The following is a 16,498-nucleotide window of genomic DNA, read 5'->3' as shown; positions in this document are numbered from 1 at the left end:
GCTTATGTGAGGATGCTGTTCTTGGATTACAGTTCAGCATTCAACACCATAATTCCATCCAGGCTCGACAGGAAGCTCAGAGACCTCGGCTTTGACCCTGCCTTGTGCAGCTGGATCCTGGACTTCCTGTCAGATCACCAGCAGGTGGTAAGAATGGGCTCCCTCACCTCCACCCCTCTGACTCTCAATGCAGGAGCCCCTCAGGGCGGTGTACTAAGTCCTCTCCTTTACTCCCTGTATACCCATGTCTGTGTCGCCACCCACAGTTCTAAACTGCTAAATAAATTTGCCGACGACACTGCATTGATTGACCTAATCTCAAACAATAAGGAGGTAGCCTACAGGGAAGAAGTCATCTCTCTGACATAGTGGTGTCAAAAAAACCTTTCCCTCGACATTGCCAAAACACAGGACTACAGGAGGTATGGACACAGGCTAACCCCTATTGACATCAATGGATCTGAAGTTGAGAGGGTAAACAGCTTTAAGCTCCTCGGCATCCACAGCACCGAGGACCTCACATAGTCAGTCTGTACACACCAGCTGTGTGGTGAAAAAGGCACGACAGTGCCTCTCTCACCTCAGATGGTTGAGGAAGTTTGGAAACACAAACACAAGGAAATCTGCAGATGCTGGAATTTCAAGCATCACACATAAAAGTTGCTGGTGAACACAGCAGGCCAGGCAGCATCTATTGGAAGAGGTACAGTTGACGTTTCAGGCCGAGACCCTTCATCAGGAGTCGAAGGGTCTTGGCCCAAAATGTCGACTGTGCCTCTTCCAATAGATGCTGCCTGGCCTGCTGCGTTCACCAGCAACTTTTATGTGTGTTGGTTAAGGAAGTTTGGTATGGGCCCTCAAATCCAAAGAACTTTCTACAGGGGCACAACTGAGAGCATCTTGACTGGCTGCATCACTGCCTGGTATGGGAACTGTACCTCTCTTAATTGCAGGATTGTGCAGAGTGGTGTGGACAGCCCAGCACATCTGTAGATGTGAACTTCCCACTATTCAGGACATTTACAAAGACGGGTGTGTAAAAAGAGCCCAAAGAATCATTGGGGACCCGAGTTACCCCAACCACAATTATGAGTACCACAGCAGAAAAGCCAGGACCAACAGGTTCCCAGTCAGCTTCTTCTACCAGGCCATCAGACTGATTAACTCACGTTGATTTGAGTGAATTTCTATGTTACATTGACTGTTCTATTTATAATAAATTCCTATGATTGCATGTTGTACATTTAGATGATGTAATGTAAAGATTTTTACTCCTCATGTATGTGAAGGATGTAAGAAATAAAGTCAGTTCAATTCAGTAAGTTACTTCTAAAACATTAGTTGTGAAATCAAAGTAAACTAAGTAAGTATGTCATGGATTTGTGGATAAGTTAGGTTTGCTCATGCTGTTTTTTTCTTATATATGTTCTAATTGAAAGCATTTCAATATCTGAGAACTATTTGTCTATATACTGTATGACAACTTGCTGTATTTAAAAATATTGTGCACAATGTGTTAAATGAAATAGTTACCACAAACATGAGAGAATATGCAGATGCTGAAAATCCAAAGGAAATCCAGTCGTGATGAAAGATTTTGGCCTGAAACTTTGGCTGTTTACTCTTTCCCATAGATGCTACCTGACCTGCTGAGTTCACAAGATCTCAAGACAAAGGAGCAGAAGTAAGCCATTCGGCCCATCGAGTCTGCTCCGCCACTCCACCATGAATCCTTCAGCATTTTGTGTGTGTTGCTCATCTTAGTCTCCTTCCCTTCCGCCATCAGCTTTCTCAATGGCCCACAAGCCCATGAACACAACCTCATCATTCCTTTATTTATTTATTTTGTAAATTTATAATTATATTTAAGTATATTTATAATATAACTTATTTATAATTATATTTATAATATAACTTATGTCTTTGCACTATACTGTTCCCACAAAAACAAATCTCATGTCATAGAAGACAGTGATAAATTTCCTGATTCAGCAATCTGTGTATGTGTGTATACAATTAGTTCAATCATCTGGTGATTAGGCAACAAAAAAATTAGCCATAAAAAAGAAAATATGAAATGCACGTCTTGGGTTTGTTCTTGAATGCCTGATAATTGACTAATAGAAAAGGATTGTTATTTATTAACTTCTCAATGGGAAGACAAAGTGGCTGGCTGCTGTCAATTGGGCTGCAGTTAGTCTGTACATAACTTGGCTGAAGGCCATCTTCAAGCAGAACCAAGACCATTCTCAGAGGTCGAGTACTTGAAAATATTTCGCATGACATGAATCTCAAAACACGAGTGAACGAGCTGATCCAATCTCCACACAGAAATACCCAAGAAGATACAGAAATGCTCTGGTAATGTTGCTGTCATAATCAGAAGGTGGGGCAGCACAATGCTTTACTGTACCAGTGACACGGGTTCAATTCCCACCGTTGCCTGTGAGGAGTTTGTTTGTTCTCCCCGTGACCACATGGGTTTCCTCCAGGTGCTCCAGTTTCCTCCCATAGTCCAAAGATGTACTTAGTGGTGGGTAGGTTAATTGGTCATTGTAAATTGTCCTGTAATTAGGCAAGGATTAAATTGGCAGAGGACTAGGTGGCGTGGCTCGAAGGGCTGGAAGGTCCTATTCCGCGCTGTATCTCAATAAATAAATAAATTCCCTTTTCCAGTGATCTGACCCTGAAGTTTGGGCTGAAGACACGAGAAACAGCAGGTACCGGAATCTGGAACAAAAAAAGCCAAATTGCTGGACGACTGCTGTGGGCCAACGAGGCATCCGTGGAGGCGAAGGAATGCTGATGCTGTATCAGACTGGCACTGACAATGCTACCCTTTTATGAAACTGAAGGCCTGTCTGGTTCTTTTCTATGGAAGTACAAGTTCTACAATCTCTAATTACCTCAGGGTTACCAACCTAGGGTCCATGGACCCCTTGCTTAATGGTATTGGGCCATGGCATAAAAAAAGGTTGGGAACCCCTGAATCTACCTCAATAAAGAGGAGTTCTCTCTGGTTTCCAGAATAATGGTTATCCCTCAACCAGTGTCACTTAAAAACATTATCTAATCATTAGCACATTAATAGCAAAAGGGTAGTTATTTTTCTTGAATTATGACTGACAGGACTTCATAGATTCAAAATACGGAATATACAATTCAAAGTCCTCCTATGTGTTTCATGTAATCATCAAGCATGCAGCTTCAAATTCATTAAAAATCCTTGATAATAAATATCTTTCACAAACCAGAAATTAATGAACTATACTATTTTCTCAATACAAGCATTTTGAATAAGACTGTAAGACCTCCCGTAAGAGCAGAATGAGGCCATTTTCTCCATCATGGCTGATTTATTATCCATCTCAATACCTTTCTCCTGACTTGTCCCGTAACCTTTGACACCCCGACTAAGAGCTTATCAACCTCCACTTTAACTATACCCAATGACTTTGTCTGTGGCAATGGAATTCACAGATTCAGCACCATGTAGCTAAAGAATTTTTTCCTAATCTCTGTTCCATATGGATATCTCTCGATTCTGTGGCTGTGCAAAAGAGTGGTGGGGTGGAGATACTTCTCCACCAAAGGAGGTGTGTAAGACACACCTTCCTTCCACTAGCCAGCAGGTCACCCTTGGGGCAAGGTGTAGCACCTGTTTAGGCCCCTGATCAGGGTCACGTGAAGCCATGGGAGCAGGTGGTGGATGGTCGTATGAGCAGCTGGTGTATCTTACAAGTCCTGGTTCTGCAACCACTGACAGCAGGCAGACAATCTCTGAAGAGTATTGATAATGGCTGGGGTCACCCGTCTTGTCAAGACACTGCCCAGAAGAAGGCAATGGCAAACCACTTGTGTAGAATTGCCAAGAACAATCACGTTCATACGACACGGCGCATAATGATGTTAATGCTAACGATTAGGACAAATAACTAGCCTACTTCTGGGAGAAGAGATGAAATCTCAGTGCCTACACTATTGTTTGGCGGAACACAATCATGTTTCAAAACGTATGGCTACTTTAGATTTTTTTTTCATGACGTCTCCATCCTCAATGCAATATGGAATACCAAAGAAACTTGGCTCCCCTGTAATAGTTTGTAAGATTTTAATTTAGCAGTTTCAGATTGTGGTAGCACTCATAACATTGACCTGGGAGAATGAAATTATTCATATAACTTAAAATGGCCAGAATAAGTACACAAATTTTGTTAGACTGTCTATTAAGTATGTACGGCTTCAACCAACAGGCTCCTGAACCAGTGTGGATATCTTCAATCACCACTGCATGAACTGATCATTAGACACAAAACTACTGACACACTTTCAAGGACTCTACAAGTTGGATAGGTCACTGGGACCGGACAAGATGTACCCCAGGCTACTGTAGGAGGCGAGGAAGGAAATTGCTGAGACTCTGGCGATTATCTTTTGCATCATCAATAGGGATGGGAGAGGTTCCAGAGGATTGGAGGGCTGCAGATGTTGTTCCCTTATTCAAGAAAGGGAGTAGAGATAGCCCATGAAATTATAGACCAATGAGTCTTACTTCAGTGGTTGGTAAGCTGATGGAAAGGATACAGAGAGGCAGGATTTATGAACATTTGGAGAGGCATAATGTGATTAGGAACAATCAGTATGGCTTTGTTAAAGGCAGGTCGTGCCTTACGAACCTGATTGAATTTTTTGAGGATGTGACTAAACACATCAATGGAGGTAGAGCAGTAGATGTAGTGTATATGGATTTCAGCAAGGCATTTGATAAGGTACTCAATGCAAAGCTTATTGAGAAAGTAAGGAGGCATGGGATACAAGGGAACATTGCTTTGTGGATCCAGAATTGGCTTGCCCACAGAATGTAAAGAGTGGTTGTAGACGGGTCATATTCTGCATGAAGGTCGGTGACCAGTGGTGTGCCTCAGGAATCTGTTCTGCGACCCTTACTGTTTGTGATTTTTATAAATGACCTAGATGAGGAACTGGAGGGATGGGTTAGTAAATTTGCTGATGACACAAAGGTTGGGGGTGTTGTGGATAGCGTGGAGGACTGTCAGAGGTTACGGCGGGACATTGATAGGATGCAAAACTGGGCTAAGAAGTGGCAGATGGAGTGGCAAATAAGCGTGAGGTGGTTCATTTTGGTAGGTCAAATATGATGGCAAAATTTAGTATTAATGGTAAGACTCTTGTCAGTGTGGAGGATCAGAGGGATCTTGGGGTCTGAGTCCATAGGACACTCAAAGCAGCTGCGCAGGTTGACTCTGTGGTTAAGAAGGCATACAGTGTATTGGCCTTCATCAATCGTGGGATTGAGTTTAGGAGCTGAGAGGTAATGTTGCAGCTATATAGGACCCTGGTCAGACCCCACTTGGAGTACTGTGCTCAGTTCTGGTTGCCTCACTACAGGAAGGATGTGGAAACTATAGAAAGGGTGCAGAGGAGATTTATAAGGATGTTGCCTGGATTGGGGAGCATGCCTTATGAGAATAGGTTGAGTGAACTCAGCCTTTTTTCCTTGGAGTGACGGAGGATGAGAGGTGACCTGATAGAGGTGTACAAGATAATGAGAGGCATTGATCGTGTGGATAGTCAGAAGCTTTTCCCCAGGGCTGGATGGCTAGCACAAGAGGGCACAGTTTTAAGGTGCTTGGAAGCAGGTACAGAGGAAATGTTGGGGTAAGTTTTTTACACAGAGAGTGGTGAGTGCATGGAATGGGCTGCCGGCGACAGTGGTGGAGGTGGATACGATAGGGTCTTTTAAGAGGCTCCTGGATAGGTACATGGAACTTAGAAAATAGAGGGCTATGGGTAACCCTAGGTAATTTCTAAGGTAAGGAAATGTTCAGCACAGATTTGTGGGCCGAAGGGCCAAAATTATGCTGTAGGTTTTCAATGTTTCATGTTCTCAGAATTATTTATTTATTATTACTTGTTTCTTTTTGTATTTGCATGGTCTTTACTTGTGTGTACTATTTCATTGATTCTATTGTACTTTGTTCTACTGTGAATGCATCAAAGAAAATGAATATTAGGGTAATATTTGGTGACGCATACGTACTTTGATAATAAATTTGCTTTGAACTTTGAACTTTTGACTTTGAATTGAAACCAGATTATCCATTGGCATTTCCTGCTTTTACCAAGATAAATCATGCTCCCTGTTATGTTCTTTTCTAGTTATTAACCATAATAATAATTAAAATAAGGCAAACCTCTTTGCACAATTTTTGAAGCAAGTTTTTAGCATATTAAGAAAACAGGGCAGCATTCTATATTAGCAACATCAAACGACTGCGAGATAAAAGAACAGTTTTGTGTGCGTGTGTCTGTCTGTGAGTTCTATTTCCAATCCATTATTTGATGTTCATTAGTAAGTTCTGATATGGAGGGAAATTCTGTCAAGAAGTGTTCACATGCAATTAGATGAAGTAATTTGACTGTTTCAGATTCTGGAACAAAATATGTAAATTCTGGCAACATTAATGGGGTAAGAGATACTCTGCACGTTCTGGTGGATGGAAAGGTTTCTTGGTTTCTTGTGCTTGCAGTGAACAGCACTCGAAGGAACAGTGCAGGATTGAGATGTAAGAAACAGATTTCCCAACAATTCACTTAAAGAGTTCAACCTTGAGGTAAAGTCATAGAGCACCATAGCCTAGAAACAGGCCTTTCTGACCCATCTAATCCGTGCTGAACTGTTATTCTGCTAAATCCCATCGACCAGCACCTTGACCATAGCCCTCCCTACTCCTCCCATCCAAGTACTGAACCAATGTTAATCAAAACCACATCCACCAAACATATTAATTGAAATATTTCTAGAAGTTTAAAATTCGCAGCCCATTAATAAGTCTGTACTGTAAATCATACTGCTGACTTTGTCTAAAGTACTTTGGATCTTTAAGCAAAAAGTATAACAGATTAACGAGACAAATTCATGAGTCAGTTTGCACTATTCAGCTATATCAAGTGGCCATTTATAAACTGCATTGTGAAGTGATTCAGACAACATCAGAGAAGAGACATCATCAGTTTATGTCCCAATGTATGAAGTCCAGGTGAGAGAGAGAGAGAGAAAAAATAACCGATAAATTCACAGAGATAGCAAGTGTTTTCCCTGAATCTTACAGTTTCCTACAGCTCAATTTTAAATTATCACTCGAAAGAAAGACCTAAAAAGCAACTTAAATTTTACAATTCAACATTTCCCTGAAATACTAATGGAAAAATAGAGCTTCATTTCTGCTTAAAGTACAGTTCTTTTGTCAGCATGGAAACAATGCAGGGGATCTGCTTCTTCTCACTGAACCGGGGGTCTTCAGACCAAGACTCAAAGTGCATGGCCACCATGTAGTTGACCCTGGTTAAAATTTGCATGATCTCAAAATCCTTCCCATATTCTCTGAATGCATTGCACAGAGCCTGTGCAAACCAAGAGCCCTTGCCCGGATTCCTCCACGAGTAGTATCCTGCAATGATAGATAGGCATCATTCTCAAAAATGCTTCATACAAAAGTACAATAGTGTGAATTTTATAGACAGACAATTAACGAAACTAGCTCTCAACTGGATGATTAGAAAATATTTAAAAATATACTCATTCTCTAGATAGTAGTACAAGTTAATAATTAAAAATTCAGGCTCCTGTACCACCTCACTAATGGTAGCAATGAGAAGAAGGCATGTCCTGGGTGATGGGGGTCCTTAATGATGGATGCTGCTTCGCTCCTTGAAGATGTTCTGGATACTATGCAGACCAGTGCCCATGATGGAGCTGGCTAAGTTTGCAACTCTCTGCAGCTTTATTTCGATCCTGTGCAGTAGCCCCACACACCAGAGAGTGATGTAGGTTTGTACATTGGTTGTTCGCCAGTCTTCACCTCTGTGTAGTTTTTTGATTTTTTAGTATTTCTTTGTTCTACAATGAATGACTGCAAGAAAATGAATCCCAGGGTAGTTTTTGGTGATGCACATGCACTTTAATAATAAATTTACTTTGAATACCCCGACCTTAGCATCGGTAGTGTGGGGAATTCATCAATATAGTCCTTCTAATGCTCATGGTTGACTTATGAACCTACAAATTGGGAGCAGAAGTCCATCAATTGTTCCCTCATATCTGGTCTGGTCTCTTTGCAACTTCAATACTACATTGTATACCTGTATTCCTTAAAATCAAGAATTGATCTTAGACCATAAGGTACAGGAGCAGAATTAGATAGATACAGTGCCTATAAAAAGTATTCACCCCTTCCAGAAGTGTTTTGTTGTTTTACAACATTGAATCACAGTGAATTTAATTTGGTTTTTTTGGCACTGATCAACAGAAAAATACTTCTGTGTTAAAGAGAAAATATATCTACAAAGTGATCTAAATTAATTACAAATATAAAACACAAGATAACTGACTGCATAAGTATTCACCCCCTTCAAGTCAGTATTTAGTAGATGCACCTTTGACAGCAATTACAGACTTGAGTCTGTGTGGATAGGCTTCTATCAGCTTTGCATATCTGGATACTGCAATTTTTCCCCATTCTTCTTTACAAAACTGTTCAGCTCTGTCAGATTGCACAGCGTTCTTAAGTGATCAGCCCTTTACAAGGCCAGCCACAAATTCTAAATTGGATTGAGGTCTGGATTCTGACTTGGTCACTCCAGGACATTAACTTTGTTGTTTTTAAGCCATTCCTGTGTAGCTTTGGCTTTATGCCTGGGGTCATTGTCTTGCTGGAAAACAAATCTTCTCCCAATTTGCGACGCTCTTGCAGACTGCATTGGGTTTTCCTCCAGGATTTCCCTGTATTTTGCTGCATTCATTTTACCCTCTACCTTCACAAGCCTTCCAGGACCTGCTGCAGTGAAGCATCCCCACAGCATGATGCAGCTACCACCACGCTTCATGGTAGAGATGGTGGGTTTTTGATAATGTGCGGTGTTGCGCCAAACGTAGTGTTTAGTCTGATGGCAAAAAGCTCAATTTTGGTTTCATCAGACCATAGAACCTCCTTCCAGCTGACTTCAGAATCTCCCACAATGTCTAGCCAAGATTTCACGTGAGTTTTTTCAACAGTGGCTTTCTATTTGCTACTCTCCCACGAAGCTGTGACTGGTGAAGCACCCGGGCAACAGTTGTTGTACGTGCAGTCTCTCCCATCTCAGCCACTGAAGCTTGTAACTCCTCCAGAGTTGTCATAGGTCTCCTGGAGGCCTCCCTTACTAGTCCTCTTTTGGCACGGTCACTCAGTTTTTGAGGACATCCTGCTCTAGTCAGATTTACAGTTGTGCCATATTCATTCCATTTCTTGTTGATTGACTATTCTTGACCCATCTCCTGACCTGTGCATTTCAATAACCTTTTCACTGAGTTGCTTGGAGTGTTCTTTTACACAAAATACTCTGCAGATGCTGGGGTCAAAGCAACACTCACAACGCGCTGGAGGAACTCAGCAGGTCGGGCTGCATCCGTGGAAACGATCAGTCAACATTTTGGGCCGGAACGTTGGTCCTGACGAAGGGTTCCGACCCGAAACGTTGACTGTTCGTTTCCACGGATGCTGGCGACCTGCTGAGTTCCTCCAGCGTGTTGTGAGTGTTGGAGTGTTCTTTTGTCTTCATGGTGTAGGTTTTTCTAGGTGTAGTCCTCACCAGCAGTTGGACCTTCCAGATACAGGTGTATTTTTACTACAATCAATTGAAACACCTTGACTGCACATGGTGATCTCCATTTAATTAGTTATGTAACTTCTAAAATGAAGTGATGATTTGGTGTGTCATACTAAAGGGGGCGGATACTTATGCAATTAATTATTTTGTGTTTTATATTTGTAATTAATTTAAATCACTTTGACATGAAAGAGTCTTTTTTCTGTTGATTAGTGTCAAAAAGCCAAATTAATTTCACCATGATTTAATGTTGTAAAGCAACAAAATATGAAAACTTCCAAGGGGGATAACTACTTTTTATAGGCACTGTCGACACATTATTGATCCCAAAGGATATTACAGTATCACAGTAGCATTACAAGTGCACAGATATACAAATATTAGAAGCTAAGTAAGAAAGAATAAAAAATAAGTTCCCTCAAACAGTCTAACAGGAGGGGGTCAACACCTCCCTGGCTATAGATTGACTCATAGAGCTAATGGCCAAGGGTAAAAATGACCTCATATAACATTCCTTGGAGCAGCGCTATTGTCTTAGTCTATTACTAAAAGTGCTCCTCTATTCAGAGTGTGAGTAACATTGTTCGGATTTGCCAGGATTTTCCATAGGATCCCTTGTTCTACCACAGCCGCCAGTGTGTCCAGTTTGACTTCTCTAATGAAGCCAGCCTTTCTAATCAGTTTATTCAGCCTGTTGGCATTGCCTGTGTTGATGTCATTGCCCCAGCACACCACCACACAGAAAATTGTACTGGCAACAGTTAGGCCATTTGGTCCATTCTTAATCTTTCATTCCCTAATCTTATCAAGAACCTTGCTAGATTTTTCTTAAAATTATTCAAAGATTCTTCTTCCATCAGCCTTTGGGCGAGGGAATTCCAAAAACTCACGACCTTCAGATACAAAAAAAAAATTCGCCTCATCTCTGTCTTTAATGGGATCCACGCCATTGTTAAGCAGTGGTCCCTGGTTCTGTATTCTCTCACAAGAAGAAATATTCACAGCCATCCTGTCAAATTTTTTAGGGGCCTCTGTACTGGAGGGGGAAGAGTGGAGAATCCCCAGGGGTCTGTCTGGGTGGAGCATTTCAGTTACGAATAGAGACTGGGTAGAGGGTAGGATGTGTTTTCCTTGGAGTGGAGGCGGCAAGTTGTAGGGGAGGGAGGGAATGTGAGGGAGATATACAAGATTATAATAGGCATGAATATGAAAGACGGTAGGAAGCATTTTTCCATAGAATCAGTGTCCAAAACCAGTGGGCATAGATTTAGGATACAGAATAAAATTTCTAGAAGGGACCCAAGGAAGATTTACATCACCCAGCAGGTAGCTGGTATCTGGAAAGCCTAAATGGGTGTTGGAGGCAGGGACTTTCAGATGATTTAAGAAGCATTTCAGTTAAGCAATTGAATCACTAAGGCACAAATGGCTACATACCAACTGCTGGTGACTGGGATTAGTAGAGATAGGTACTTGAAGGTCAAAGTTCAAAGTAAATCTACTAACAAAGTACATATATGTCACCATATACAACCCTGAGATTCATTTTCTTGCAGTTATACTCAACAAATCTATGTTAGAATAGCAATCAATGAAAGGCTGCGCCAATCTGGGCGATCAACCACTGTGCAAAAGGCAACAAACTGCAAATATAAAAAGAAAGAAAAAATAATAATAATAAATAAATGAGCAATAAATATGAAGAACATGAGATGAAGAGTCCTTGAAAGTGAGGTTGTGGGAACATTTCAGTGATGGGGCAGGTTAAGCTGGTTACAAAGCCTGATGGCTGAGAGATAATAACTGTTCCTGAACCTGGTGGTGCAAGTCAGTATGGACTACTGAGCCATAGGGCCTAATTTTTGTGCTGCATGACTTTATCTTGTACATTTTAGCAAGTTCCCTCTCACAAACCCAGCCTGTACAATATTTCTTCACAAAATTGACTATGCATGGATATTGGGAGTGGCCAAAGCAGTACAGGTATTAACCTAGACTATTACTTAAAATCTAATGCATAATTAACTCTAGTACATGCATTACCTGGTACAGTAGAATATGCATACAAGAAGTCAGCCTCTACTGGGATTTTATATCGAGGATTTGCATCCGTTTCTACTTCGCCGGCGGAACCTGAGTCCGTTTGTACTCCCTCATCAAATTCTGAACCTCTACAAGCCTGAAACAAGCCAAGAAAAGCAGCGTCCATAATAATTTTACATAGTAAATTATGTAATGTAATTGACATGAAACTTCATCATCATTATGTGCCGTGTTGTATGACGTGGATGATCATGGTCTCCGTGACCTAGGTTGTTCTGGCAGATAAGTGGTTTGCTATTTGCTATTCTTCCGGGCAGTGTCTTTACAAGACGGGTGACCCCAGCCGTCTTCAATACTCTTCAGAGATTGTCTGCTTGGCATTAGTGGTTGCATAACCAGGACTTGTAATATGCACCTGCTGTTCACATGACCATCCGCCATCTGTCCCATGACTTTACGTGACCCTGATCGGGGGTGGGTGGAGGGCTAAGCAGGTGCCACACGTGGCCCGAGGGTGACCTGCAGGCTAGCAGAGGGAAGGAGCGCTTTACACCTCCTTTGGTTGAGACATAGCTCCATCCTGCCATTCTGACATGATACTTAGGGCTTCCAATTACATTGTACGAAGACTAACATACACATCCTAATAGGACTGAGAGTAGAAATCACCCACTTGCCAGCTCTAAAATATTCTGAAGTCAGTGAAACAAATTTTATTTGTTTATTTATTGAGATACAATGCGGAGCAGGCCCTTCCAGCCCTTCGAGCCACATCGCCCAGCAACCCCCTATTTAACCCAGGCCTAATCACGGGATGATTTACAATGACTAATTAACCTAACTGGTACGTCTTTGAACTGTGGGAGGAAACCAGAGCAGCGCGGGGAAACCCATGCAGTCACGGAGAGAACGTACAAACTCCTTACAGGCAGTGGTGGGAAATAAGCTGGCTTGCAGCTAACCACTACAATACCATGCTGCCCTTTGCTTTAGAGGCAAAGCACACGTAGCACGCAAGAGAAAGAACTTCTAGTACTTCTGTTCAAATGCAGTTTTCTCCATGTCAAATTAGCATAATTGAGTAATTTTAAGTACAAATTACTTTCAGTAGAACTAAGGTTCTGGCAGCCTCTTCCTACAAGCCACTTGCAGCAGGGACAGCGGCAGAGGCAGATACACTAGGGACATATATGAGACCCGTAGGTAGGCACACGGATGATAGAAAAGTGGAGAGCTATGTGCAAGGGAAGGTTTAAATTGATCTTGGAGTAGGTTAAAAGATTGGCACAACATCATTGGCCAAAGGGTGTCTACTGTACTGTACTGTTCTATGTTCTACATAAAGCTGGAAAGGTTCCCTTTCTAAATTCAGAACAATTGGGAGTTTTGGCTGTTCATCTTAGATCAACATTTAGTGTGTTCCAAAAACTACGCTGGAGCTTTTGCGCACAAAGATATTGAAAGGATCTGTGATGTACTGTACTTAGGATTACCAATGAAATGACCACTGCATACCAATCCATCCATAGAGTACACTCAGAGGCCACTTTAGTAGATACACTGGCTTATTAACACAAGTACCTAATCAGCCAGTCATGTGGCAGCAACTCAGTGCGTGCAGACAATGTCAAGAGGTTTAGGCATTGTTCAGACCAAACATCAGAATGGGGAAGGAATGTGATCTAAGTGAATTGGACTGTGGAATGGTTGTTGGCGCCAGACGGGGTGGCTCGAGTATCTCAGAAACTGCTGATCTCCTGGGGCTTTCATGAACAACAGTCTCTGGAGTTTACAGAGAATGGTAGGAAAAGCAAAAAAAATCCAGTGTGCGGCAGTTCTGTGGGCAAAAACACCTTGTTAATGAGGGAGGCCAGAGGAGAATGGCCAGACTGGCTCAGGCTGACAGGAAGGTGACAGTAATTCAAATAACCAAGTGCTACAACAGAGGTGTGCAGAACAGCATCTCTGAATGAACGACACATTGAACCTTCAAGTGGATGGGCTACAGCAGGGAAGACCACGAACATACATTATGTGGCCACTGAGGGTAGTTCAGTATGGTTTTTTTAAAACACACACCCAGTTACAGTTCTATATTGAGTTAATTATTAGTACTATGGTTTGAAAATCATACTGTATTATTTGCGATTAAACCAAATTCCAATTGAATTAATCAAGCACTATCAAGTTATAACTCAAGTAGTTTCTATTTTGAAATTAAAACAAATTTATTTTCTATAATGTCACCCAATTGACAGCAAATTTACTGATCTAGGGCTTACAGATGATTTTAAGTGTAAGTTCTGGGTAAGAGACCAAGATATAAAGTAGGTACAATGTGTGTCAGAGTCTCTATCATGCCCCAGACAATATATCCTTTGAAAGTCAAATTAAATTACTCTGTGACTATGATGTACATACTGGAATAAGTGGGTGACAGAGTGGAAATACGTCTCTACCAAAGGAGGTGTAAGGTGCTCCTTCCCCCCACTAGCCTGCAGGTCACACTTAGGCAGGGTACCATACCTATTTAGGCCCCCCACACCTAGATGGGGGTCAGGTGAAGCCATGGGAGCAGGTGGTGGATAGAAACATACAAACATAGAAAATAGGTGCAGGAGTAGGCCATTCGGCCCTTCGAGCCTGCACCGCCATTTATTATGATCATGGCTGATCATCCAACTCAGAACCCCGCCCCAGCCTTCCCTCCATACCCTCTGACCCCCGTAGCCACAAGGGCCATATCTAACTCCGTCTTAAATATAGCCAATGAACTGGCCTCAACTGTTTCCTGTGGCAGAGAATTCCACAGATTCACCACTCTCTGTGTGAAGAAGTTTTTCCTAATCTCGGTCCTAAAAGGCTTCCCCTCTATCCTCAAACTGTGACCCCTCGTTCTGGACATCCCCAACATCGGGAACAATCTTCCTGCATCTAGCCTGTCCAATCCCTTTAGGATCTTATAGGTTTCAATCAGATCCCCCCTCAATCTTCTAAATTCCAACGAGTACAAGCCCAATTCATCCAGTCTTTCTTCATATGGAAGTCCCGCCATCCCAGGAATCAATCTGGTGAACCTTCTTTGTACTCCCTCTATGGCAAAGATGTCTTTCCTCAGATTAGGGGACCAAAACTGCACACAATACTCCAGGTGTGGTCTCACCAAGGCCTTCTACAACTGCAGTAGTACCTCCCTGCTCCTGTACTCGAATCCTCTTGCTATAAATGCCAGCATACCATTCGCCTTTTTCACCACCTGCTATACCTGCATGCCCACTTTCAATGACTGGTGTATAATGACACCCAGGTCTCGTTGCACTTCCCTTTTCCTAATCGGCCACCATTCAGATAATAATCTGTTTTCCTATTTTTGCCACCAACGTGGATAACTTCACATTTATCCACATTAAATTGCATCTGCCATGAATTTGCCCACTCACCCAACCTATCCAAGTCACCCTGCATCCTCTTAGCATCCTTCTCACTGCTAACACTGCCACCCAGCTTCGTGTCATCCGCAAACTTGGAGATGCTGCATTTAATTCCCTCATCCAAGTCATTAATATATATTGTAAACAACTGGGGTCCCAGCACTGAGCCTTGCGGTACCCCACTAGTCACCGCCTGCCATTCTGAAAAGGTCCCGTTTATTCCCACTCTTTGCTTCCTGTCTGCTAACCAATTCTCCACCCACACCAATACCTTACCCCCAATACCGTGTGCTTTAAGTTTGCACACTAATCTCCTGTGTGGGATTTTCAAAAGCCTTTTGAAAATCCAAATATACCACATCCACTGGTTCTCCCCTATCCACTCTACTAGTTACATCCTCAAAAAATTCTATGAGATTCGTCAGACATGATTTTCCTTTCACAAATCCATGCTGACTTTGTCCGATCATTTCACCGCTTTCCAAATGTGCTGTTATCACATCCTTGATAACTGACTCCAGCAGTTTCCCCACCACCGACGTTAGGCTAACCGGTCTATAATTCCCCAGTTTCTCTCTCCCTCCTTTTTTAAAAAGTGGGGTTACATTAGCCACCCTCCAATCCTCAGGAACTAGTCCAGAATCTAACGAGTTTTGAAAAATTATCACTAATGCATCCACTATTTCTAGGGCTACTTCTTTAAGCACTCTAGGATGCAGACCATCTGGCCCTGTGGATTTATCTGCCTTCAATCCCTTCAATTTACCTAACACCACTTCCCTACTAACATGTATTTCGCTCAGTTCTTCCATCCCACTGGACCCTCTGTCCCTTACTATTTCTGGAAGATTATTTATGTCCTCCTTAGTGAAGACAGAACCAAAGTAACTATTCAATTGGTCTGCCATGTCCTTGCTCCCCATAATCAATTCACCTGTTTCTGTCTGCAGGGGACCTACATTTGTCTTTACCAGTCTTTTCCTTTTTACATATCTATAAAAGCTTTTACAGTCCGTTTTTATGTTCCCTGCCAGTTTTCTCTCATAATCTTTTTTCCCCTTCCTAATTAAGCCCTTTGTCCTCCTCTGCTGAACTCTGAATTTCTCCCAGTCCTCAGGTGAGCCACTTTCTCTGGCTAATTTGTATGCTTCTTCTTTGGAATTGATACTATCCCTAATTTCTCTTGTCAGCCACGGGTGCACTACCTTCCTTGATTTATTCTTTTGCCAAACTGGGATGAACAATTGTTGTAGTTCATCCATGCAACCTTTAAATGCTTGCCATTGCATATCCACCGTCAATCCTTTAAGTGTCATTTGCCAGTCTATCTTAGCTAATTCATGTCTCATACCTTC

The 16,498-nt window shown here is 42.0% G+C and overlaps 1 protein-coding gene across 1 annotated transcript in view; it reads right to left on the bottom strand.

Moving 5' to 3' along the window:
• Positions 1-814: 814 nt before the first annotated feature.
• The window catches only part of casp7 (caspase 7, apoptosis-related cysteine peptidase), an 80,014-nt gene continuing 64,330 nt past the window's right edge, over positions 815-16,498 (bottom strand). Inside the window, exons 6-7 of the mRNA XM_063071989.1 lie at positions 11,713-11,848; positions 815-7,472 (exon numbers count right to left, since the gene is read on the bottom strand). Coding sequence (XP_062928059.1) covers positions 7,240-7,472; positions 11,713-11,848 — 369 coding nt within the window. The 3' untranslated portion in view covers positions 815-7,239. The remainder of the gene's footprint in view (positions 7,473-11,712; positions 11,849-16,498) is intronic.

Source organism: Mobula hypostoma, chromosome 19 (genome assembly GCF_963921235.1).
Source record: "Mobula hypostoma chromosome 19, sMobHyp1.1, whole genome shotgun sequence".
In the NCBI taxonomy this organism is placed as follows: domain Eukaryota; kingdom Metazoa; phylum Chordata; class Chondrichthyes; order Myliobatiformes; family Myliobatidae; genus Mobula; species Mobula hypostoma.
Note: the sequence above shows the minus strand (reverse complement) of the source record. Positions and strands in the feature narration are given on the sequence as shown.